The 27,232-nt window shown below is 38.3% G+C and overlaps 2 protein-coding genes across 2 annotated transcripts; one reads left to right on the forward strand and one right to left on the reverse strand.

Annotated features, from left to right (window-relative positions):
* Positions 1-15,534: 15,534 nt before the first annotated feature.
* Positions 15,535-21,831, reverse strand: LOC114474450 (CLOCK-interacting pacemaker). The gene is made up of 4 exons (XM_028464782.1): positions 21,746-21,831; positions 19,230-19,403; positions 17,547-17,761; positions 15,535-17,434 (listed from the first exon to the last, which is right to left on the reverse strand). The coding sequence occupies exons 2-4, from the start codon at positions 19,396-19,398 to the stop codon at positions 16,487-16,489; spliced, it is 1,332 nt and encodes a 443-aa protein (XP_028320583.1). The 5' UTR covers positions 19,399-19,403; positions 21,746-21,831; the 3' UTR covers positions 15,535-16,486.
* A 956-nt stretch (positions 21,832-22,787) lies between these two features.
* On the forward strand, positions 22,788-26,582 carry LOC114474627 (gastrula zinc finger protein xFG20-1-like). The gene is made up of 2 exons (XM_028465048.1): positions 22,788-23,027; positions 24,252-26,582. Exon 2 carries the CDS (start codon positions 24,360-24,362, stop codon positions 25,617-25,619), a length of 1,260 nt encoding a protein of 419 aa, XP_028320849.1. The 5' UTR covers positions 22,788-23,027; positions 24,252-24,359; the 3' UTR covers positions 25,620-26,582.
* The last annotated feature ends 650 nt before the right edge of the window (positions 26,583-27,232 follow it).

Consider the following 27,232-nt stretch of genomic DNA (forward strand, 5'->3'; position numbering starts at 1 on the left):
TTAATTTGGTCTAAAAAAATTGACAATAATATCGTTTATCGGCAATAATTTGTGGGACAATATATCGTCCAGCAAAATCTGGTATCAGCCCAGGCCTATATTTATATACGTATATATATAAAAAATAAAAAACTCTTCCTCACCCTCCGCGGGCGGTCTCTTTTTTCCTCCAAGCTCGGGTCCTCGACCAGAGGCCTGGGAGCTTGAGGGTTTTGCACAGTATCTTTGCTGTTCCTAGAACTGCACTTTTCTGGACCGAGATGTCTGATGTATTTCCTGGGATCTGCTGGAGCCACTCCTCCAGTTTGGGGGTCACTGCCCCGAGTGCCCCAATGACCATGGGCACCACTGATGGCTTCACCCTCCAGGTTTTCTCCAACTCTTCTCTGAGCCCCTGGTATTTCTCTAGTTTCTCGTGTTCGTTTTTCCTGATGTTGAAGTCGCTTGGTATTGCTATGTCGACCACAACAGCTTTCCTCTGCTCTTTGTCCACCACCACAATGTCTGGTTGGTTCACCATTACCATTCTGTCCGTCTGTATCTGGAAGTCCCACAGGATCTTGGCTCGGTCATTCTCTACCTCATTGGCCTCTTTGCACAGTCTACACCTGGGGTCTTGTCTGGTGTGGTAGATCTGGGCCTCTATTGCTCTGGTGCTCAAGGTCTGCTTCTGTGCAGCCATGATGAGTGCCTCTGTGCTGTCCTTTAGTCTGGCTCTGTCTAGCCATTGGTAGGATTTCTTGATATCCGCCACTTCAGTTATGTTTCGGTGGTACATCCCGTGTAGGGGCTTGTCCTCCCATGACGGAACCTCCAGCACCTCATCTTCTGTTCCCCATTGTCTGAGACATTCACTGAGCATGTCATCTGTTGGAGCCTTGTCCTTGATGTACTTATGGATCTTGGATGTTTCATCCTGGATAGTGGCTCTCACACTCACTAGTCCTCGGCCTCCTTCCTTACGGCTAGTGTACAGTCTCAGAGTGCCTGATTTGGGGTGGAACCCTCCGTGCATGGTTAGGAGCGTTCGCGTCTTAATATCTGTGGTCTGTATCTCATCCTTTGGCCAGGTATTATTCCTGCAGGGTATCTGATTACTGGCAGGGCGTAGCTGTTTATTGCCCGGGACTTGTTCTTGCCAATGAGCTGGCTTCTTAGGACCTGCCTTACTCGTTGGAGGTTTTTGGCCATAGCCGCTTGCCATTTGCTTGTGGGATTCCGAGGTACTTGTAACTGTCCTCAATGTCTGCTATTGTTCCTTCTGGGAGTGAGGCCCCTTCTGTGTGGACTACCTTCCCTCTCTTAGTCACCGTCCGACCACACTTCTCTAGTCCGAATGACATCCCAATGTCTGCACTGTATATATATATATGTATATATATACATATGTATTTATATATATATATATATATATGTGTGTGTGTGTGTGTGTGACTGTGGTTCACACTCCAACAAAGTAGGTGGCAGCACTGCAGCAATAAGCCTTTACACTCTCGCTCAGAGCCCACGTAATCTAAACAAAGTGTGTGTGGCGCTACTAGGAGAAGGAGAAGTAGGGGAAGTGATGTCGGCCGTGTGGGAATGTTTTACTGTAAACTCGAATAATACGACCAACCTCATCGCGCATTTGAAACAGCAGCATTTGAAACAGCAGCATTTGAAACAGCAGCATTTGAAACAGTAGCATTTGAAACAGCATGAGGATTTTCTCAAGACCGCTGAGACGAAGAAACAACAAACCTGTGGCTCCCTCACTCAACCAACGTTACAATCAGTCATAAAAATCCACTTTCAAGCCTCCAGCTTTGAAGCTCCTCTTCATCCTCTCTCCTTTTTGGTGCCATTTAGCGCGCTGTAATATGAAAATGCATATAACTCTCAAATGCAAAGTTCAAACTGCTTCATATTTGATATACACGTTGACTGTCCGTCCCTCAACAAAACTACCTTTAATTGTATCTTACTTTATTTTTGACATACATTTTTGTTTGATTATGATTTTTTTTTTTTTTTATTTATTAGTATTTACTTTGTTTCCTCACAGGAGTTAAAAACTAATATCTTGTTTCCAAAATAATAAGTATTTTTTTAAAAAAAAAGTGGAATTTAAAAAATTAAAGGCAAGGCAAGGCAAGACAAATTTATTTATATAGCGCATTTCATACTCAAGGCAACTCAATGTGCTTTACATGATAAAACATTCAATTGTTTAAAATCAATAAGAACATTTAAATCAATAAGAACATTTAAAATCATCAGTAAAATCATCATTACATCAACAACATGACAAAAAATCTCTCTCTCAATCATATGCAGTAGAGAAAAAAAGTGCCTTTAACTTTGATTTAAAAATGTTCACATTAGATACTGACTTCAGCTCCGCTGGCAGTTTGTTCCACTTCTTTGCAGTATAACAACTAAAAGCAGCATCACCATGTTTACTGTGAACTCTGGGCTCCACTATCTGACCTGTGTCCATAGATCTGAGAGACCTGCTAGGTTCATACCTGACTAACATGTCACTGATGTATTCTGGACCAAACCCATTCACAGATTTATACACCAGCAGCAGAACTTTAAAGTCTATTCTGAGGCTAACTGGGAGCCAGTGTAAAGACTTTAAAACTGGAGTAATGTGCTCTGACCTCTTTGTTCTGGTTAAGACCCGAGCTGCAGCGTTCTGAACCAGCTGTAGCTGTTTGATGCTCTTTTGGGGGATTGTATCTTACTTTATTAGTGTAAAGTGGAAAACACAGAATTTGGGAAAAAATAATTTGGGAAAAAATAAAACAGAATTTGGGAAAAAAAACAGATTTTTTAGGGCCCTATTTTTGACTTATTACATTTTTTCTTACCCATTTATTTCTATTAGAAATTTCAGCTTTTTTCATATTTAAGCCCTTCATCTCCAGCCATTCTTCAACCAATTTTGACCATTCAGCCTTTAGCATGTTCAGCTACGACCTTCAACACATTTCAACAGACATTGCTAATATCCAGCTATTGCTAGGTTAATCCTGGGTCAAAAAAAACAGGATACATTATTCCTATTAAGCTTTCTATTTCTTTCTATTTACATTTTTAAAGAAATGAAACAGCGGCGAATGAATGACAACTTTTTTCATTTTGACTTCACTGCATTTGTACTTCATTAATGCGTTTTAGCATTCAAACAAATCTCTTATTTTACTACATTTTTTGTGTAACTTTCAGGTCTAAAAAAATGAAACTTTTATGACACAAATCCTAATATATTCAACCAAGAATTACTCAATAAATATTGTTGGATTCCCATTCACAGAAAGCTACCACGTCACAGAGTTGTGATGCAAATAATTTAGTCTATTGGGCCCATTAACTACACATGCTCACTGTGTACCAGGACATTTCATGTTTGGCTACAATAGAATATTGTGTGAACCAAAATGTGACATAATTAAAAGGAAATAATAGTCAATACAACATACATTTGGGAGATTTGTTTAGGTTTATTCTGTTTACATGAAAAAAGCAATGATTAAGTAAAATGCTGAAGTACATAATAGTATAAATATTTACAAGCTGTCACTGTTTGTTTTCTTTCCTCGCCTTCTTCTTCTCCTTCATCTTATTCTTCTTCTTGTGGTTTTTGGAGCCCTGAGAGCCATGTGGCTGGGTGGATAAGGGCTGTGCTTTGACGTCCAGGCAAACCTGCAGATTTAGGCGTGTTGTGGGAACGTGATCCAGAGATTTAGGTGAAGTTAAAGGAATGGAGAGGTGGTGGCTAACATTAGCAGGAGCAGGAGGAATCTTCTGAGACAAACTGGACTGGGATGAGGAGGTCAAAGGAGCCTCTTGCCTGAAATACAAAAAAAACACACAAGGTTTATTTATTTATTTATTCAGTTTATTTCCGACATGGTTACATTCACTTTTTTTTTTTTTTTACATTTTTTTTTTTTTTTTGTACATGCCGAAAAAGGAGACGAGAGAAGCAGTTTGCTTATCTCTGCAATTGAAATGAATAAATTACAGACCTTTTTTACTCTTGGTTTCCACATTTAATTCAGTCTCCGTAAAATAATCACAGTCTGAGTTTTGTTTCCAGTGTTTATATAGATCTGGGTCCATATCCATGATTACCATCAGTAATGTTGTTGTTTAGGTGGATCCTTCGTATTTTCCCAAGTCTTCCATCGTTTTGATGAGGATTGGTTTTCCGTTCTCTTCTCCCAGTGGTGTGATGTAAATCCTGCAGTTTCTTGTCCACGTCCTCACAATTTTTCCTCCTTTTTTTATTTGGCGTGCCTTCCATGCATTTTGTTTTCGTCAGGTTTTCATTGACGTACACCTTCGTTCCCTTCAGTTTATTTCCTTGCTTGAGTATTTCTCCTTTGAATTTCATATTCGTGAAGGTTATTTTTACAGCTCTGTTATCATTTTTCTTTGGCAGGAGATGGCAGGAGTTGATGTTGTCAGGGTTCAGGACAATGTCCTTCGAATCCAGGTAGTCAATGACCTGTTGTTCAATCGATTTTGTTTCTTCGTCACTCGCGTAACTCCTGGGTTTTATCTTTAGGCCTGTGATGATGACATCTTTCTCTCTTTCCTTTTGTTTCAGCTGTTCAACCCTGGCGTTCAACAATTTTATCTCTTCAGCATTTCTTTCATTCTTTTCTTTCAGTACCTTTGCTTGGCTTTGTAGGTTTTCCAGTGAGTTTTCCAGCGTCTTTTCCAACGACTTTATCTCGGCAGATAGGTTTCGTAGACCCTCGCATATCATCTCCTTGACCTCTTCCAAACCCGTATTGGGTTCTGAAGGGCCTCCCTGTGGTTTTTTCACCATTTTCCTTCAGTCTTGGGCCCAATTTTTCAGGCTGTTCAGCTGTAGCCAGCTGTAGCCAAGGTCGTGTTATCGGAGCGAATGGAAACACGTCTGCTCTCTCCAAAGACCAGAGACATAAGGTGGTCAATTAAATTTTTCATTTTCAATTACATTTTCAATTACCCATGTTGAATTACGATTACAGTGACCAGCATTTTTACTAATTATAATTAACATGACAGCCTTGATTAAAACCACTTTTATTTTCCTGGAAAGAATAGTCCCTAATTCATCGTTTTACAGGATTTTTTTCCCCATCAAAACTACTAAATTAAGTGGGAGAAAATAGTGTTGAAATGATTTCCTTTTTAAATGATTAATAATCAATCATCACTTACTTGCTGTAGAACAGAACATAGGCTTGGTGTTTCAGGACAGCACTGATGTCACTTTTTGACACCAAATTGTCGTTCATCCTATACCACTGGTTGTCACTCGCCTGTAAAACACACACACAATCAGCTATAGCTCTCAATGACATTTACACAAAACAGGGTTCAGATCAATTATAATTGTAATTGTGTAATTGATCATTAATTTACAATCATGGTGTAATAAAAACTTGTAATTGAGTTTTGATAATTAACTTTGTAATTGTGATTGCCATGAAAATTCCAGAATATTTGTCAATTGTAGTTTAATGCAAAACTGGGGAAACATGTAACACTTCTATGTACATTTCTACGCGTAATGTACAATTATTAAAATATGTTTCATATCAAGCTTTACCACATTTTACCATTTAAAATAAATAAACCGAAGGATATACTGACACAAATATCCCAACCCTGACACACTTTTCAGCACAGAGCGTAATGATGGAATAAATGAGTGATATCACATTTTAAAGAATATAATTTTGTAAACAAGTGGAATGAAACAGTATTTAGATTTATCTCTATGGTTTTTATGAATGCTGGTTATTTCCCACCTGGTGTGAGACCAAGAATCACTTTATTATATTTTCAGTTCATTTTCTAATCAAAATCATTTCTATCACCATTTTGTGTATTTTGTTGTTTGTTATTGTTATTATTCAGTATATTTATCTCTTACTTTGTGTGTTTTTGTTGTTTTTGTGTGTTGTTGGTATTATTTAAATCAGGGGTTCTCAACTGGTCTCACCCTGGGACCCACATTTTGCAACAGTTATTAAATTGCAACCCACTTTTTTTTTTTTTTTTTTAAGAATTCAACCAACCAAATTTGTTTGTTCAAAAATAGCCGTTGACAACACATATACATATATAATCATTTTTAAAACATAAATCTTCATATTTTCTTGGTCAACATGCATTTCTGTCAAATGGAAAGTTTATTTCAAAATAAAAGACAAGTACAGCATGAGAGAAATTTAGTATTTATTTTTGACCAGCTGTCTGCCACCCACTCAGTATAGGTCTGCGACCCACCAGTTGAGAATCACTGATTAAATCATTCTCTCGGTATTTGTGTTTTTGGTGTCACTTCTTATGCCGTATTGTATGTTTCTCTGTTTTTTTTGTGTGTATTTTGTAGTGATCTTGTGTGTTTTTTTGTATTTATTTTATTTAATGTGTCTTTGTCGTTTTGTGTGTTACTGTTCATAGTATTTTTCTCTCTCTTGGTGCATGTGTTTTTGGTGCCACTTTGTCGTTGTTTGGCTGTTTTTTTTTATTATTCACAATTTTTTTCTCTCAATTTGTGTGTTTTTGTTGTCATTTTCTGAGTTGCTGGTAATTTAGTAGAAAGTGTCTATTTGTCTGGACAACCCCCGGTGCTAATAGTACGGTTACCTAAGTACAACTACATCTTAGGGTTAGGTTATAACCCAATATTGAAGAAGGTGAAGAAGCAGAAGAAGAAGAAAGACACTGGCTCAAAAAGGAGATCAACCTGCATCTCCTGAAAACTAGAGTCAGGTACAAGTGAAGCATCCAGCAGCCACTCTGAATCGGCCTGCAGCTGCTCCAGTGAGTCCCTGTGAACCACAACAAGCTGAACATCCTGCTTCAGACTGTACACTGACTGTACCTGACCAAGCACAATGTTGTACCGTAGTTGGAAAGAGGAAGAAAAAATCTAGACCTTTCAAAAAAAGAGGAACAGGAGCTGAAAAAACAAACAGCAGAGGAGCAAACAAGGATGAAGAACAAGGATAATAAACAGATTCCATCATTAAAATCCAGAAGAAAGAAATCTCTGGAAGAGGCTGCTGTAAAAAAAAATTAAAGACGAAACAAATGAAATGAAAGAAAAATGTGCTTTGAGTTGAACTGAGTTGTTAAGGTGAACTGAGAATTAAGTTGGGTCAGAAAATGAAAATCATCGTAAAATAATGTATTAATATTGACAAAATATGAATAAAACTTTGCCTTTTTGTTTTATTGGAAATAAGAAAAGTAGGTAGTGTTAATGCATTGAAAATAAACCGAATTATGTCTGTATTAAAAAAATAATAACAGTAATACAAACTTCTGACAATATCATATTTATATTGATATACAATATGTGGTATTAAAGCACAATATTATAACATATGTGTAATAAATTGAGTGGTTCAGTCCTCAAAGTGTGGACAAAGGAGAATGAACATGATGGCATCACTGAGGCGGCCATCTTACTCCAGTCTAACCACACAGAGCAGCTGCCAGCTTCTGTCCATGTAAATAATCAGGAAAACTCATTTATTTATTTATTTTTTACTTTTACCAAGACATCCAAAACAACTTTAAGAACACACATTCAGGTATCTCCTAAAGTTAACACAACCTTCACCGGCTATGCTGTCTTTTGGCAGCTAAAGAACAACACTGTGTAAGTGTGTGAAAGGAAAAATGAAGAAAACAGGAGAAGCTGAAAAGTATCATTTTAGTTTATATTACTCTATGTATGTTATGGTGAATTTAAAAGGACATTTGTGTAGATGGCAGTGGTGCAGAATGGGACTAATACATATATTACTAAACAAACACAGATGGACTAACTTGCTTTATTAAGGTTAATTTAGCCACTAGCAATAATCAAGACACGAAACAATGAGGTATTGAAAAAAAAAAAAAACTATTCCATCAATAAATGAAAAATACTGTAACTGTTTGTCCTTGTCCTGAAAATAGCTTTGACAAACAAACTGTTCAAGTTGCTGTTCTAAATTACATCAACATTAACAAGAATAAATATTCAAACAAGTAGTAAACTGCTTCTCAAAGTTAAAAAACTTTTCAGCACAGCTCTGAGAGAAACAGAGAGAGAGGGAAAGAAACACACACACGCCAAACCTCTGGCCAGCTGCTCGTTAAGAATCAGGAAAACTTATTTATTAGGGGGCCAATCCTGCGGGGCCAGGGAACCGCGTATGCTAGGTGCTAGGAACCGTATTGTAATCGTAAGGATTTTTATTATATTTATTATTATATTTATTTTTCCCCCTTAAAGTAGTGCTGCAGGCTAAACCGTGCAAGGTAGGGCGATGCCCTTTGGGGGTTGGGTCCAGACCACCCCGCGTACCTTGGACGCAAAAAAGTCACATATGTCCGCCAGCAGGTGGCGCTATAGCAAAGGTCAATGCATTTTGGCCAATAACTCCCACACCGTTTGTTGCAAATTTAAAACCTTCATATCCACAGATTCCTTGAATAGCACTGAATCACCTGGGCTAGGCCACGACCATTTCCTCCTAAACTTTTCTAGAGCAAATTCGCAAAAACTCGAAAACCTACTTTTTCGAACTCCTCCATGGGGTTTTGTCCAATTAGTGTGAAACTTGGCACGTAGAGTCTTAAGTTGGACGTGATATACAGTTAACTAAATGAGTTTGTCTGGGTAAATTATGCGCAAATTATTTATGAGTAAAGTTTTCTAGCTAGCAATAACAATACAAACTGGCGCATATCTCGGTCAAAATAAATGCTAACAACAACAAATCTGAGATCTTTAGTTAGCATGTGACTGTGAGGAAATGCGCCAAATTTGAATGATGTAGGCCACTAGGGGGCGCTACAAATAACGAATATTTATATCTCTTAAATGACACAACCAATTTTTACCAAATTTGGATGGTATGAGCTTGGGTCCCTCCTGAGGTGATATCTCAAATTTATTCGTGATTAGTCAAAGTGGGCGTGGCTAATGACATCATAACACATAAATAAACAAACATTTATTTCTGCTGAATTATTTTGTTGAGGGCAGTGAAATTTACAGGGTAGATATTGAAGACCACACAGACCACCCATACCAAAAATTGCGCCACTAGGTGGCGCTATAATTGCAAAAACATTTTGGCCTTTAACTTTCACAATTTAAGTCACATCTTCATGAAATTCATATCCACATGTTCCCTACATAGAGTCGCATTTTCTGACATAGGCCACGCCTACTCCCACAGCACATTGCTCTTTGTACGTCACTCCATATCAAAAACCTACTTTTTCGAATTACTCCTTGGGGTTTTGTCCAATCGGCATGAAACTTGGCACGTAGAGTCTTCATTTGGACCTGATCTAGAGTTTAGCAAAAAAAATTGTTCGGGCAAAATATGCGCAAAATACTAACGGGTAAAGTTTTCTAGCGAGCTATAAAAACACAAACTGTTGCATATCTTGGTCAAAATAATTGCTAACACCACCAATTCTTAGATCCTTGGTTGCCATGAGACTGTGGGGGTATGAGACAAATTTAAAAAAATTAGGCCTCTAGGGGGCACTGCAATTATGAGAAATTTATATCTCCGAAATGGCACAACCGATTTTCACCAAATTTGGTGGGTATGACCTTGGGATCGTATCTCAAAGTTAATAGCGATTGGTCAAAGTGGGCGTGGCTTATTACTACATAACATATAAATAAACAAACCCTTATTTCAGCTTAAGTAATATGTTGAGGGCTGTGAAATTTAGAGGGTAACTATTGAAGAGCACACAGATCACCCATACCAAAAAGTGCACCACTAGGTGGCGCTATAATGGGTGCAAATGCACTTTTGCCTGTAACTTTCACACTTTAAATCACATCTTCCAAAACTTCATATCCACCTGTTCACAGCAAACGGCACGTTGGCCTGTGTCCTGACGCTCGCCACGAGCCCGTCATCCTTCATGACGTACTTCCAAGGGCTCCGCGAAACCCGGGGGCCGAGTCGCGCGGGAAGGCTTGGCCCCCTTTCATAACTGCTTGCAGTTCTAGTTAAATTTGACTTCACAAATAATCCCAGTCGGCGGATAAGAAGAAAAGATTGAAGGGGAGGCAGAAACATAGCGACATGGGTAGTGTCCATGTCAGAACCTGACTCACAGGAGGATGAAACAGAGGACAAAGAAGGAAAAGCAAACTCAGACTGGTCTTTATTTAGAAAAGGAGATAATCGAATCTGAGGAAGAAATGATAGCACAGCAGGGTTAAAGAATAAACAGGAGTTAGAGGAAAATAGTGGTGAAGATAGAGAGAGGGTGGTAAGGATGAAAAAAGAAGAAACTCAGTTCAAAATAATGTTGAAACTAGAGTCAGACAATGTGGAGACGTTGAGATGCTGTCTTGTTGGATTAACCAGAGAGTTAAAAAGTAAAGTGGGAGAGACAGATATGGCAAGGTTTGTGAGGGATGGGAGTTTGCTGATTGTAAATTGAAAGTACAAAAAGATAAAGCAATGAGAATGAAGAGTGTGTGAGGAATTAAGGTCTTGGATAGGTTTGTGGTTGGAGAGAACAGGGTATAAAGAGGAGTAGTGTCAGGGATTGGATTTGAGGAGAGTTTGGAGACACTGGAAAAGGAAGAAGGAAGGAGAGTAGAAAGTAATACAATAATGATAGAGTTTGAAGGAGTGGTTCTCCCACATGTGGAAATGCGTCCAAAGTGTCAACAGCATCAGGTTTACATAAACAATATATGGTGGACGAGCTTCTAGGGAGCATTGAGAGGTCCCGTTGCACATCCCGCGCCTCCCGTGTGGTGCTTTTTAGAGCTTTTTAAACGACAAATGCCGCTCGTTTTCAGATTACAAGCTTTTGGCATGCGTCTGACGCCTCCAACATGGCCGGCGCTTGAGTTGGGATTGTTGAACTTTTGGGGCATATCGCGATGCGTCGACTAATAAGGAGTGTTCCCCAACCATGGCGTATTCATAATAATGAGAAGAAAAAAACACTAACCGGAGGCGAAGACAGATGGACAAGCACTGTTCTGCTGGAATAGAGCGCCTGTAGTTGGTGTACTGGTAGGAGATGCAAGTGCCGATGCGGGTCAACAGGTCGTCAAACTAGGCACGGGAGAGACGGAAGTAGCGCTGAAAGCGACTCTTGTTCGAGCACAGCTCTGGTGCCTGTTTGTCATTTAGCAAATATGTAACCTAATGTAAACCTACACAACAGCCTACTAAATATTCATCTTAAGTAAGTATACTGATAGATTCACATGCTGTAGAATACCAATGACAAACTCTACCGGTGGTCATCATCACGTCATATCTATTATTGATTTTGGGTAGAGTCTAGCTTGTTAAGCAGGTGAGCGGTCAGCTAATTTATTCCCAGCTGTGTGGCGTTGAGACAGGCTACTTCACAACAGAGACAAATAAATGCAAGTTATAGCTTGGCAACTGAGGTGTAGGGGACAAACAACACACTTGACTCGATTAATTTATGTGTTACCAGGCTCTTGGGCAGGGGTGAGATGTGTTTGGGCTGCAGCTGTTGCCATTTGTAGTTTCCTCCAGAGGTTCTAACGTCCTGTGACGTTTCAAATCTTCCTTGGATGTCTGAGTGAACGTTAAAATTATATAAAACAGTTTAACTGATGCTCAGTTTGTGTGTGTGTAACCTCTGATAGCTGTATCCCCACCTCTCCATTTGTTTGTGTGTGCCGTGGAAGTGGTAACACAGGCCTTGAGTGTGTGTGTGTGCTGTGGGCGTGTCTTGTGGGTGTGGCGACACAGGTGCAGGGAATCATCTGGGAAACATTGTCTACTTAAGCAGCAGACTTGCACTGCTCTGTTTGTCTCATACCTGTTAAGTATCCCGTTTTGGCCCGGAAACTCCCGTATTTTACCCCTCTTTCCGTCCATCGTCCCGTATTAGTATTTTATGTAATAATATTTAAAAGATGCCTTACTAAACTAAACGCCATCACTATCCTCGCAAGAACTGCCACCTGAAATGGCCTGGGTGGCAGTTATGTTGAAAAAAGGTAATTATCTTTCCTTTAATTTTTAGGGTTTGGGTTAGAATTAGGGTTTATCATAGTAGGAAAATTTAAGGAAGCAATATATTGTATGTATATGTGTAAATATTTAATAGACTACGCCTGTAGGAGGCTTTCACATGTAGGATTCATTTTTACTACACCGAAACAACTCAGAAGAGAGATGGATGAATGAAGACGAAAAAAAAAAAAAAAAAATGTGTAAATACCTAAATACCTTGGAAAATGAGACAGAGAGTTTACCTTCCTAAAGAGCAGCAGGATGGGACACAGTTAAACATTCTGTAAGATTAGTAACTGAGATTTTAGCGTCTCTCACAGCGGAAGGAACAATGTAAGTCACCATGAAAAATCCACCAATCACAAGCGCCACAAATATAGACCGCTTTCAAAAAAGTGTTAAAGAATGTAAAGTCTGCAACAAATCTATCAAATAAGTCATTAGTGAATACCAGGGAACCACATAAGTGAGCATGAGAAATTAAAAGAAAAAATGTAATAAAAATAAAATGTAACCACACTGAACCTGGACATGTTTACATTTCATACTGTGCAATATTTATCATTTTATATTCTGAAATAGTCTACATTTTGTTATGTGCAATATTTATATTTCTGCAATAGTCTACTTCATACTTCATACAATACTTTTATTTCTGAGATCTCATTTTATGAAAAATGTATGCAGAAACACTGGCAACCCTATAATGTATACATGTTTTTAGAACTGGTTCGTGACCTAATAATCACAACTTTTTTTTTTCTATTTTGGTTGCATCTGTGTGCAGTTATTTTCAAATACACTTTCTGCTCATTTTCCTGTGACCTTTAACCTCAACAATGCATTCTTACCCAAAAAATCACTGCATTCCTTCTTTAATTTTACAATTCGCGATAAAGTCTAGGAAGAGGGGAACTTTCTGTCTATAGTTCAAAGCCTTTATCTTGTTCTTCAGTCTTCTGATTCAACAGGTCTTCTTGAACATTTTTTCTGGAACAAATTATCAGAGCAAATAGTGTCTCTGGATGGCATTACTCTGTCACCCAGCACCACAGTAAAAAAAAACTGTGGTGCTGACATCCTTTAATTCTCTTATTAAGCAGATCTCAAGGACAGCCTTCTTCCACCTCCATAATATCTCTAAAATCAGGAATATCTCAGCCCAGAGTGATGCTGAAAAACGAATCCGTGCATTTGTTTCATCTAGACTAGATTATTGTAACTCCCTACTTTCAGGATGTCCAAATAACTTACTGAAAAGTCTCCGGTTAATTCAGAATGCTGCAGCCAGAATACTAACTGGAACAAACAGTAGAGAGCATATTTCTCCAGTGTTGGCTTCCTGTAGAATCTAGAATAAAGTTTAAAATCCTCCTGTTAGCCTACAAAACTACATGATCAAGATCCTGTATATCTTAGAGACCTGTTAGTGCCCTATTGTCCGGGCAGAATACTCCAATCTCAGTCTTCTGGAAGTTCCTAACGTGTCTAGAAGTAGAACAGAACCTTTAAGGCTAAACTCAACACCTTCTAATATGCTGAAGCGTATACCGTATAATAGCTTTAACCTAACCACTAGAGCGGACATGGGCTCGTCCGTAAACGGTCGCATTTACAGTCCTTGGAGTCGCTGTTAGAATTCATATAAACGGGAAGAGATTCAAACTCTGATGTAGCTGGTTATGATTTACAATTTTGCATATACAGGACTGAATCATAACATAACATAACCACGAGAGCGGACATGGGCTCGTCTGTGAACGGTCGCATTTACGGACGTTGGAGTTGCTGTTAGCTTACCCATAAATGGGAAGAGATTTGTCACCTTTATAATAAGTGTTGACTAGGCCACTGGGAGTGAGGCCCAAGGCCAAGACAGGCTGACTTGATAATACTGTATCATGTTTTTCTGCAGTCAGTGCCTTCTCCTCTCTCTTCTCTGTTTCAGGTGTTGTGAAGCTGATGATGGCAGTTCCTGATCTGTGGTTCACAGCTCAACACTCTGATGTTTTATCTGTCTATCCTGTTCTGTTGGTCCTTCTGTCCACTAACCTCAACCAGTCGACGCAGATGGCTGCCACCTCTGAACCTGGTTCTGCTGGAGATTTCTTCCTGTTAAGAGTGAGTTGTTTCTTCCCACTAAATGCTTTTTAATAATAATAATATAATAATAATGCATTAATTATTCTTTCACTCCACACTTAGTGGTGGTAAACTACTATTGTAGCCACAGCTGCCCTGGGGCAGACTGAAGGAAGATTGTTATTTACTTTATTTCAGTTAAACAAAAATGCCAGAAAAATAGGAGTGAAATATCTACATGGAGTTTTTCCCACCTTTAGTCCCAGTTTCCATGGCAGCAGGTAGAATAATCCTAAACTATGCAATCCTATGTTGACTCACTTGGGAAAGAACAAATTAAAAAAAAAAAAAATCCTTTAAATATTGTTTTATTTAATTAATTTAAAACACAAAGTAAACATTCAAAATTACAAATGAATTTCAATGTTTCAAACAATAAACAAAATTGACATTTCAACTATGCATGCTCAAGAATTTGCAGTCAAAGGTCACAGTAACCAAGCTCATCTCTCAACGCAGTATTTACATTGGTTACCATAAGTGATATTTTTAAGCTGTTTTTAGTATTTGAAGCACCTTAAATTAATATATCCGACCCACATCGAGCAATTAACTGCTCGAATGGCACTTATGCAAACAGTAGAAATGGAAACATTAGAAATGTGATGTACATGCTAGTAATCCACCGTTACTATTGTAAATGTTCCCCACAGAAAGACTAGATCCTGAAAAACATTGAATATGGATATATTATTATAGATAACTCTAACTTGAGAACTGTATACTGATATTGGACATTTGACAGATATTGAGCTTAAATTGGTCCATTTTAGACCAAAGTGATTTTAATATATTTAAACATTTTTGGTAGTTAGTTTGGCAGACATTTAAAAAAAAAAAAAATTACTACTTTTTTCAAAAATATAGACGCTATGGAACATTTACAGCCAAATTTCTATTTATTGTGTCCATATTGAAACTAACTTCACCGTGGCTTGTTTCCATGTCTGTGCATTCGTTTCAGTAAAAACACTTAAGTGTTAACATACATACAGAGGGGCCACAAGTAGGATTTCCCCCCCTCCCCCATTCTTCAAATAGATCCCAAAGTGGATTGGGCAGTTTTAGACTGTTTAAAACCAGCAGGTTGTTGTATTCATGTTTAGCAGCAGACATCTGCTATTGCTTTGAAAAAGCAATGGGCCACTTTTGGTCTAAGGCTCCATATCAAAACAATGCAAATTAATCCTTTCACTTTTCGGAAACGGTAAACCCTAATTTCTGATATAAAAGAAATAAAAATAAAATTACTGCATTTTCCCGTTCTTAAAATCGCAGATGGTTCTTATTTATTTATGTCTGCCATTTACCATGCACATATTTTGGTTACTGCGACCAATGTAGCATGTGGTTGAGATGTGAAATCCATTTATTTCCATTTAGTTTGTCAAACATACACATCACATGCATAATCTTTACAGCAATGTATATTTTTTTAATATTGTTAAATTTCCAAAGCCACAATGACCCTAACCCCTTATTAAATACATGACCTCTTGGTGTAGAATCTATTATTATTATGAGTATAATCAAACTGAGATGTGCCTGTAACGCTGGTGAATGAACTAGTAAAAGATAACAGAATGTGTTCCCTGAGATTTTCATTGTTTTCTTGTAGAATATAAAAGAATGTTAATGTACCCTGATAGAAGATACATTAATTAGTTATTAAGGCTCTATTGAAAAGTATTTAAGTGGAAATCCTCTAGTGTGAAACAGTGATGCAACAGTGATTATCTCCATCACACGAAGCTGTGCATTAGGTTTCCATTCATGTGTCATGTGAGCAAAAGCCTTCAGCGGTTTACTTTTACGAATGCATGCGCTCTTTATCATTGTTGCTCATCGTCTAGTATGGAAACCGTGGATGGATTGACGTTCATCTTCCCTGAATGAGTTCTGTCAGGCATGACAGGCTTAGGCTATATTAGAGGTTGTTGCTGCCCTGTCTGAAACAAGTGGCACCTTTGGTGAAAGCCAACTTCCCTTGGCTACTGGCAAAAACATGCAACACAAAAGAAAACATTTTCAGGTAATCCTGTAAGTGGCTCATATGCAGAGATTATCCCATTTTCTGTGGAACTAAAATGCTTTTAAAGTAAAAAATAGCAAAATGAATGATATTACAATTAAAATACATTTGTTACATAATTAACATGGATAAGACTACTCTAATTCAAATAATATTTTTCATAGAACACGGTTTCTCAGCAGTAGTTACAAATAATATTTAAAGTAATGATTGAGTGTCCTTTAGAGAGGTATGATTGCTTTTTAACCATTGAAAGGCACTGCTCTATGTGCTACTTGGCTGAACTGTCAGAAGGTGGGGCCGAGGCTATACCAGATGATTCTTCCTCAGGCTTGAGCACACAGCCCTGGTCTGATGCATGTTCCACAACTGGAGACTGGGAGGCTTTGGCGCTCTCAGAGACTTCTAACTCATTGGTAACACTTTTAAAAACACTTTCTGATAAACTTCCTGATCCTGTGGGAGGGCTTTGAAAACTGGACAGTGCTTTGAGGTCAGGGTAGCACCCAGATTCAGCCATGGTTTTGTGAAGATGCTCCCATGTTATGATGCCGTCTGCGCCGTGGCCGAGGTTGTTTGCGGCCTGGCACAGCAGCTCGGTGTGTCGCCGCAGCTGAGTAATGCCTCCCTCTGTGGCGCTGCTTTGGTGCAGTAGCTGCTTGGATCGTAGCGTAATGTCCAGCAGACCAGATTGTCGGAGGACTTCAACGGTGTTGAGGAAACGGCGGTGGCGGGTGCCTGAGGCACTGTCTTTGTGATGCCCTTTACTGATGAAGGAGGAAAGAGTGTGACGTAGATGGGAAACGGTCTGGGATTCCTGGCTTGCAGATGTGGTAGCTGCAGAGTTGGAGGAGCTGGAGGCAGCAGGTACTGGATGTTGTTCAGACGGGCTTTTGGTCACAGGTAGGCCAACAATCTTGAGGTCTGTACTAGCCACTTTACTGGAATCTTGGGAATCAGAGTTTGATGATAACTCATCAGATATTTTTTTACAGGGATGAGGGGCAATGCGAGGGTATGTGTTAAGAATAGGAAGACAACTACTATGAATCTTTTTCTCACAGACATTAGACCTCCGGCTCAGAGGCCTGTGAATGTGGAATGATGCGGGAACCTGGGTAGGCTTCTGAAGGGAGGCATTATGGGAAGAGCTAGGCAATTCGCCATCTCTTGTACCATCGTTCCACAGCAACTGACCTGTGTTTGCAAATATCCCAGGCTGTTGAAACAGATCAAACAAGGGTAAACCACAAGCCCTTAATGTTTGAACAACCTTATCTTAGAGCAGTAAATGTTGTTTTGCTTGTTAATGAGCAACCATGCATTTTTACCTGCTTGAGTACCATGTCCTTGATGTTGCATACAGGGGAGTGATCCCACCCTGCGGGCATGGAAGGCACATTCCCAGGCTTCTTCTGACCACGTTGCTGGTTTTGACCAGCAACGTGGTCAGAAGAAGCGTGTTTGCTGGCCCTGGACTGGCTTTCTTTGCTCTGCGGATCCTCAAAGTCAGTTTGTTGACAGTCTGACCCATCCGTGGAGAATTCTAAACGAGAAGAACCAAAAACTGTGACTGAAACCCATAAACTGTAACTATCAAAAGAGCTGGCAGTGAAAACTGTCTAAAAAAAACATTATTACTGTTATCAATAATGACCACAAGTTTATTTCTATGCTTTGTTTTCATTCCATTAAAAACTCAGAATAGTTTAAGGGTGACCTTTCAGGCTGTCTTTGGGTTATAGAAGACTTATAAACCTCTAAACAACATCTTTCTGCGTGCACACAGAAATTAAGCTTTTTATCTTTGATCCAAATTGAACCTCTCTCATTATATAGGAATGTTAGTTTTATAATGGTGCTACTTTTAGCCCCATTTTATTTAATCTTCGCTGGCTTCTGGTAAAATATCGTATTGAGTTTAAAATTCTTGTCCTGCGTTGCATGGTCAAATTCCTCAGTATTTCGCTGGCGTGTTGTGCCCCTACACTTCAGGGTGCAGCCTTCGGTTTTCAGACCAGGGACTCCTAAAGGTTCCAAAAACTCATTTTAAAACTTGGGGAGACCTGGCGTTCCAGGCTGTGGCCCACAGACTTTGGAATGACCTGCACCAGTGCCTCCGGGAGCTTGACTGTGTGGACTCTTTTAAGAATAATTTGAAGACTTCGCTCTTCAGAAAAGCCTTTTTAACTTTTATTATCCTTTTTATCCTTTTATGATGTTGCTCCTGTTGTTTTAATTTCTCCTCTGTTCTGTACAGCACTTTGTTGTTTTTATCTGAGAAAAGCACTTTATAAATAAAAATGATTTAATACTGACTTACTTTTATTTAAACTAAATGTGGGAGGTCCTAGACAATAACACAGTATAATTAGGAGCCAGGCAGAGTAAGCTACAGTGACCTTATTCTCATCCTGCATGATTTTCTTTCTTCTTCTGAGAAAATCATACAAAAACAGGTCAATAGCCTTAAAGGTGGTGCTACAGTAAGCCTCTAAATTTCAAAATTTGGAAAATTCACAATAAATCAACCATACTGCGACAGATCCACACAGACTTTTAATTTACCAAAAACTGAGCCTACAGCGCATCAACATGTTTGACTGTAAATGGTATTGTAAACATACTTGCAAATTCTTGCTAAATACATTTTTAATGTTCATTAGAACAATGAACATTTTGGAGTCATTGTAGATGATGCTTGCAAAAATATCAGAATTCTTTCTGAAACACTGATTTTACATTTATTTCTTTTACACCATTTTGAATTTTACTCATGCTTTGCATCAGTTTTTAAATCATTGTAAAAAAAAAAATGTAAATTCAAGCAGGCCTCAACTGGTGCAAAATTCTAATTAGAATCCACCTTTTTGGATCTTCCTACACTCTGGTTTTTGCTCTGATTTGCCTAATTCTGTCAAAAATTGCCTGGCCCTGACCATTACTGCGCATCAACTATAGTTTGACTTTGTTTTTGGCAGACTGCTTAATGGTTTAAATTCTCTTCTTCTCACCAGAGTAACCAGAGTCTTTTTCCAAGCTGCAGGTTGAACCCCGTCCGCTGGAATCATCGCCATCTTTAGCGTCGAGGATCGCTAGCAGCATTGGGCTGGTGCCGCTCGTATCTTTTGCTTTCTTGCTGGTTGTTGCACTGGGATCATGCTCTTTCAGGCATTTTGGCATTGTATCTAAGAAGACAAATATAGGATCATTAAATATATCAACTTTTAGTTAACCCAAAAGGATTCTGGCTTAGTATTAGGTTTACTGTATCTCCAATGTTGGCAATTATTTAAAGCAACAATTAGCTGACTTGTACTTGGCATGAGGGGGGGGGATAGAATTTATTCCCCACACCCCTGACAAGCAAACTTAAATTTACAAAAATAACTGCTCCCAAGTGCCTGTAGGAATTGGGGCTAATTTGACAGCCCTATACAGTAGATTAAAAAATAACTCAAAAATGCAAAAAATGACAGAAAAATACACGAAAGGACACAAAAATTATACAAAAAGACTCGAAAAGCACACAAAATGATATTAAAAACACAAAAAGACAACAATACAAAAAACTTACTCTAAACCCCCCAAAAAGAATGACAAAACAACAGAAAAATTACCCAAAAACACACATGACAAAAATTTCCCCCAAAATACAAAATGAGTCCAGAAACCCAATAGAACAAAAAATACACAAAATGACCTGATAAAGCACAAAAAAATGAGATAAATACACAAATAGACGACAAAGACACACAAAATGAATCAAAACCACAAAAAATGTATACAAAACAACAAGAACACACAAACCTTTTGTTCTTCCTGTATCGTTGCTCAGATTGGTCATTGTTTATATAAATGCATCAAAAGATGTGTGACAAAAAGGCACTTACACTTTTTATTTATCCCCATGTATTTTTTATGTATTTCTTTCCTCTTTTTTCTTTATTTCTTGTTTTTTTTTGTTGTTATGTTTTCTTTGTTTTGTTTTTTTTGTCTCTTGACTTATTTGATTTATGACTTGACTTATTATTTTTTTTTTAATACAGTGTACTTTCAATGACAGTTGTCTGTGACAATGATTTTTTTTGTTAATTATTGTAATAAAGTATTTATAAAAACAAAAACAAACAAAGAGATTGGTTATTATTCTAAATGCTTACAAGAATGGTAACAATGTGGCCCTTAGATCAGACAACTAATCAAATAATTATTGCTGTCCAAATTGTTAATCTCTGGTATACACAATTTGGCTACTTTTTATAATAAAATAATTAAAGTCGATGAATTAATTCAGTACAGAAAACTGTGAGTGGCAATATGTTTATATTGAACTATATCGGGTGTAAATGAGAAACAATGAGGAGATTACACACCATAATCCATTCACTCATGGTGTATGTTCTTTGTCTCTGGGGAGTGGAGGTTGATAAGGACAAAGGAATCAGTTTAGTGTCACTATGTATTCCAAGGAAAGATAGAAAGTATTCCATATTCAACTCATAAAGAAAGTATATTTATCCAAATATGATTCCAGTTCCTTTCCTCCCCCACTTTTGGAACTACTGCTGTCCGGTGTCATGTACTAAGATTGTATATGCGCATGCGCGCACATGCGCACAACCGGAAAATGGATTTTTGCTAAAATAAAAAAAAAAATTAAAAAATATTTTTGTTTTCAAAGTGAACGGACACGTGTTTTATTTGTTTATTGGATTAGGTTATGGTTATAATCTCAGTACGACGGAGGTAAACTCAGTACGTTTTTTTTTTGTTTTTTTTAATGTTTTTCTTGCAGTCTTCTCCTCCCACTCTGCAAGTAAACATTAACAGTCATACCACGCCCTGTTTCTAGCATGCGAAGTTCGGTATTTGACAAGAAACGGGGATTTGTCTTTAACAAACCACAGTGGTGCGAGTATACAATGTTAGAAAAGAAACGCAATCTCCCATTTAACAGATATTTGAAAGCTTTGCATATTCCCTGTACTTTGAAATTCTTAAAGTGTTTTATTTAAAAAATAAAAATAAAACTAAGGACTAAAATTACAATTTAACGTCCACTTTTACGGGTAAATCGTGAAATAAGACAAGTGAGTGTCAAAATCAATCTCCTGGCCTCCCAATCACAGTGTTGTGACTTGTGTTCTCCCAGCTGTTGTCAAACTGACAACATCCACACACAGAGCACGTCATTTCAAAATAAATGTGTAACATAACGATTATGACATAAAACCGCTTCATGCAACCAAAAAATTAAAACCCTGGTGACTAAAGAAAGTAATTAGCACTTGTCCTACATGTATAGACTACATTCTATAATTACTTACACGCATATAATTACAAGTCGGGTACCCGGTACGCTTTTGTTTTGAAAACCGTGCAGTGGCTATCAGTAGCTATCTTGACGCCGGTCATTTGACGTGTAGACGACCACTGGATAGTAGATGGAAGTAAAAACCAGGACCTGCTAAATGTCTCTTTTGTTTCTTACTGCAGAAACAGGGCAGACAATGAAACCATGCAGTACCCCAGTTTGAAGGCTCTTCGTCAGTGGCTGGCTCCGTTACCTCGGTTGAACCCGGAGTCCGACGAGCGACCGACGGACCGCCTACAGAAACAATAAAGACTGTTCTGTATAGACAACGTACATGTAGATGTTGTGTTTACTGACTGCGTACGAGAGCGACGTCCCAACGAGGCGGCCATCGTGGTACAGGGTCACGCCTTTCTACAGCTCATATAGGAATAAGTCAATGGACACAATAAGGAAATCTCACTCCTTACTTAAGTATTAATTATACTGGGCACATTTTACATTCACAGTATGAAATTGGCAAAAAGAAGAAAAAAAAAAAGAAAACCAATGTGTATTTTTTTCTTAACACAATGCAGCATTACTTTAATATTGTAAACAAAATTATTATTAAAAAAAAAAAATCCAACTGCAAGATAGCTGCAAGGACTTGTTTCTATTGTCGTAGTTTTCAGGCACACATTTTGTACACATGTACATAATGTAACTGTTTGGTGTGGTGTTTACTTGTTAATTGTGAAAATAAGTAAATAAATTATGTTTGCACTCTTAAAGTGATCCTATAGTGCTCAATTGTGAACATATATTTAGACAGGTTTTTTGGTACACTAGTCAGATGTGAATAATGAACTATAGGTTGTAAATAGGATGTATTGATTTTTTCTGTATCGTATTATTTTTGTCATCATTATAATTGATTGTTATCACAATTATTGTGTTCAATATTATGTCAATCTTTTTTTAATTGAATTCATTATTTCACTACAACCCGCTCACTATTATTCCTCGCTATTAATGTCAGAACAAATCAAACCGTTTGGAATAAAGTAAAACACTGAAAAACTAATATTTTGTAGTTATAGTAGTTAGTACATTACCTTAACCCATTCGTGCAATACCGCCATACCTCTTCTGTGTGTCCTGTACCAAGATGGCGGCTCTTTAGGCACGTCCCTCCACAGTCCATGATACAAGTCTTGTATGTCTATGTTCTCTGCAGCTCAGCGTCCTTTGACCAATCCGCGATCAACGCACGTTCCCGTTCCTCCAAAAAAATCCTGACTACGTCGATGCGATGCGGACAGCAGGGACTGTGATTGGTCTGCTAAAAACATCATCTCCGCCAAATGCTTCTTCCGGTTGACACCGCCATTTTTCAACTTTTTGCGAAGCGATGCAAGTGTTGCTTCGACAATAGATGAAGTAGAAGAGAAAACCGAGGCGGCCGGCATCACACATGAAGCACCGTAAAACGGTGTCGAATCACGGACGAAAGGTGTGTGTTTTCTGTTATTAGCAGTACTTTGCATGCCTCTGTTTGTGTGCATTTGTGTTTCATTAAAAACAAACGATGACGACATGCGCTGGAGAATGCCAGCGGACTGCAGACGACGTTAGTTTTAGGCCGTGGCTATTCATACGGTATCATCCAGAGCGCCTCCCATTGCCTCCCATTGGCCAGTTTGGGTGACGTAATAGGTGCGTCACGTGACTTAAAGTTCCGTCAGTTTTATTTTAGCTCATATTCATTTTTAGCTACCCGAGCTAACTCTTTTCTTTTAGCCCTAACACAGGAAATGCGCTAAACTGTTTATTTTTTTCGTATATGTATTTTTAAAGGTGGAATTTGCAGTGTTAAATATGTTAAAATGAATATATATATTTAATATTGACATATGTAAGCTTGGGGTGATTTTGTGTTGTTCAAAACACTTTAAAGTTAAAATTTAACATCGTTATTATAATTTCTCTTTCAATAAACTAGTTTAATAAAATAAATAAATTGGTTAAATATGAAAATCTATTTTGTGTGCGTCTTATAGCTGCCGAAACCTTGAGCCTGACTCAACAAACCCAGATTAAGAAAGAACGCTTTCAAAGCATTTTTTTTTTTTTTTTTTTGTATTACTCAGAATAGGGCTGTAGCTATCAGATATTTTTGTAACTGAGTATCTTTTGTTCAGTTTAAAGCACTTTTGATTTTAATAAGTTATTTAAATATTGAATTAAATTTGTTATAACTGACGGTCTTTATTGGTTTTAAAGTTGTGGCCCCACCCCCGTAGACACTCGCACTCGAGACCAATGTTTCCGATCAGGCCCTATGGGAGCGAGGGAAATGTGTCACAGAAACACACAAACACACAAACAACCCCTGCTATTTGGGGTTGTCACAACCTGCCGAACCCATGACACTGACTCAATGAACCCAGTTTAAGAAAGAATGCCGTAGAAGCATTTTTTGTATTACTCAGAATTCTATTAAAACGTTCTATCGTCATAAATGACGGGTATATAAAAAGAGATTTGGACAAACGGGTTTAGGAATACGTCCACATTATTTTTTTGTCATATTTTACTTATAGTTTCCTTATCATTGTCTCATTTCTTGTGTGATCAGTTCCCACTCTATCTAAGGATATAACTCAAGGTTCTGCTTAGAACCTCCTCCAGTTGTTTTGCATAAAGCATCTTTAAGATTTTTTTTTTTTTTCTCAAGGTTGAGGATAAAAAAGTAGACGAAACAGAAAAAGACTGAGGAGGAGATGAGAAGCTGACCTTCGTCTTTAAAGCTGATTATTAGCTTTCTCATCCAACAAAGGATTCTATGCTCTGCAGTGATCATTTCACAGAGGATTGTTTCCAAGCTGTTCCAGGTTTCAAGCAGAGTTTCAGCACAGACACACATCAATCAAGAAGGGTCATGAAAGCACACGCTATCCCAACCGTCTTCATCCACCATGACACAGCAGATATGAGGCAGTCGGCTGCTGTCAGCGAGCTTCAGCACAACACAATGATACAGGAGATCATGACTGAGGAGGCAGAGCAGACTGAGGAGAAACAGGAAATAAAAGCCCTGTTTCAGACCAGGATGATTCCAGCCAACACCCTGTGTGGGGAATCTGCTCATGGAAAGCAGCTCCCAGGTCATCTCCACATAAAGAAGGAAGAGGAAGAACTGTTGGAAAATTGGGAACAAATGCAGGAGATGGATATCATTGCTGTTACTGTGGGGAGTGAAGATGAAGAGGAGGCTCAATGTTCTCTACTTAACTGGGGAAAAACTGAGGAGAACATCAAACCTACAGAACATGCCACCTACAGCTCAGCTAAAGTAACAAACGTAGAACAAAATGGAGACATCAGTGAAGGCCCAGAAGCAGCAAACACTTCTACACAACAAGACACTGACGGAGAGGAAACAGACTGCTCTGACACTGACGACAGTGAGGATTGGAGGGAACCTTTGTCCCAGTCTGAAGCTCAGAGTGAAGACCTCGCCATGAGCTGTGAGAAGTTTCAGACATCTGAGGTTAAGAAAAAGAACAATACCAAACTCAAAGCCCAGAAAAGTGAGAAAAACAATGCTTGTGACGTGTGTGGGAAACGATTTCGCTACAAAGGCTATCTGAAGGTCCACGCAACGACCCATACAGGAGAGAAACCCTTTGGTTGTGATGTTTGTGGTAAATATTATACTCAAAAGTCAAGTCTTAACTTGCACATGAGAAAGCACAGAGGAGATGAACCTTTTGGTTGTAGTGTTTGTAGTCAAACATTTACTCAAAAGTCGAGTCTTTCCAGACACATGATGATCCACAAAGGAGGAAAACCTTTTAGTTGTGATGTTTGTGGTAAAAGATTTACTCTCAAGTCTTACATGAATAAACACATGCAAATTCACACAAGAGAAAAACCCCTCCATGGTGATGATTGTAGTAAAACTTTTAGTCCCAAGACACTTCCAATGACTAAAAAGCAAAACCGCCCACGGAAGAAACTTTACGAATGTGAGGTTTGTGGCCAAAGTTTCGCGAAAAGTTTGAATCTAAAGAAACATTTGAACATCCATGCTTTAGTGTAACCTTTACATTGTGAAATTTGTAGAATACGTGAGATTATTGTTGGGGATTTGTGACAATCTGCAAAATGCTGTTTGGCGTTGCATAACTCCCAACAATAATCCCACTTATTCACTCCCATTCCCCCCAAGTCTCATTTATGCCCACAATTTACCCATTCTTCCTCCGTTGCCGCAGATTTTCAATTGTCCCTCTTTATGGTCGATAAAATATGGCACAGATTAGATGAGCCAAGAACCACGCCACATCAGTAATGCCGCAGAGTGCGTGAAGCTGGGAGTTTAATACGGCTCAGAGTGGCCGATCCAAGAGCCACACTGCATCGGTAACGCAGAGGCCGCAAAGCTGTAGGAGGAAGTTAATCCCTCCAACACACCATCCTCCCTCTCACTGTGCACTTCAAACGTGGAACTATGTCAATTCCACCACGATCGGATCAGCTTAAAGTGACAACACAGTTGGCACACAGCCGTAGGTGCCTGATGTCAACCCACACAGACCACAACTACATTGGAGAAATGTTTTGGATTTTTTTTTTTTTTTTATATTGGGATTCTGCTTTGCATTGTGAGATTTTTATTCTTGGAAGTTCTTGAAGATGCCTTTTTGTTGTTTATGGAACTTGGGTGGGTGGGGATTTTTTTTTCCATTTCATTTAGAGATACGTTGTATGTGTATCCAGTACAATTCAATGAAAAATGTAAAATACTTGTTTTATTGTTTCCTCTGCTTTGCAAAAAGTTTGTTCATTTGTATTTTTAAATGTCCTTTCATGTGACTAATAGTAATATCTCTAAAATCTGAATTGTCAGGAGGTAAACCGAACTGGCACCCAAATAATAAAATAGTCAACCATCAGTCTGACACGTGACATGTTTGTGCACATGAGAGACAAACTCATTGTTTGATGAATGAACATGTTTCTCAGAAAACAGCTCTGACATTAAATTTAATCGAAACACTTTAGAATGTGATGTACATTAAAGAGTAACTAAACCCCAAACCCACTTTTTTTCTGCTGAATATATATGTATTTGGATATTAAGTAATACTGTTTATTAATCCTAGTCCTACTCTTCACATTTTAGTAAAAAGATTTGCTTATTTAGTTGTAAAGTCAGTTACTTGCCTCTAAAGGTTGAATGCCGGCTATTACAAGTGAATTTTGCTATTGACAGAAAGGGATTAGATACATTGATCCCAAATATCATTTTAGTTTTAAGTACTCACCACTTCCGTCTGTTCACGGCCATCATCATTATACTTAAGCTGGGTGCTGTGTCACAGCTTCAATTTCTCCACACTTGTCACCAGACTGTCTTAACAACTGTAACATCACAGTGCACTTTCACCTTGAAATAGTCTACTCTTCCTCACCCCTTCCATTGTCCTACCCTGACTCCCTCTTCCCTGTTCTCTCTCCCCTCACCAAGGTGTAATACACTGGCCTCCCTTGTTATGTTCTCCCTACAATAAGGTTTTTCTTACCCATCCTCAGGAAGGGCTGGCGATAGTCATAATTATGCAATAAGATAAATTAATTTATTTAATTTCAAAAATAAAACATGCTTTGCTGTTGCGAAAAAATTGCACTACATTTTGTTAACCTTTGACA

This window comes from Gouania willdenowi, chromosome 13 (genome assembly GCF_900634775.1).
Source record: "Gouania willdenowi chromosome 13, fGouWil2.1, whole genome shotgun sequence".
NCBI classification, from domain to species: domain Eukaryota; kingdom Metazoa; phylum Chordata; class Actinopteri; order Blenniiformes; family Gobiesocidae; genus Gouania; species Gouania willdenowi.

Bases quoted from the DNA above. Each gene is read 5' to 3' on its own strand.
- LOC114474450 (XM_028464782.1), bottom strand. From the start codon at position 19,398: ATGCCAAAATGCCTGAAAGAGCATGATCCCAGTGCAACAACCAGCAAG. The intron at 17,762-19,229 runs GTGAGAAGAAGA...CTTCTCGTTTAG, and splicing joins AAAAGACTCTGGTTACTCTG to AATTCTCCACGGATGGGTCA. The intron at 17,435-17,546 runs GTAAAAATGCAT...CTGTTTCAACAG, and splicing joins AGGACATGGTACTCAAGCAG to CCTGGGATATTTGCAAACAC.
- LOC114474627 (XM_028465048.1), top strand. From the start codon at position 24,360: ATGCTCTGCAGTGATCATTTCACAGAGGATTGTTTCCAAGCTGTTCCA.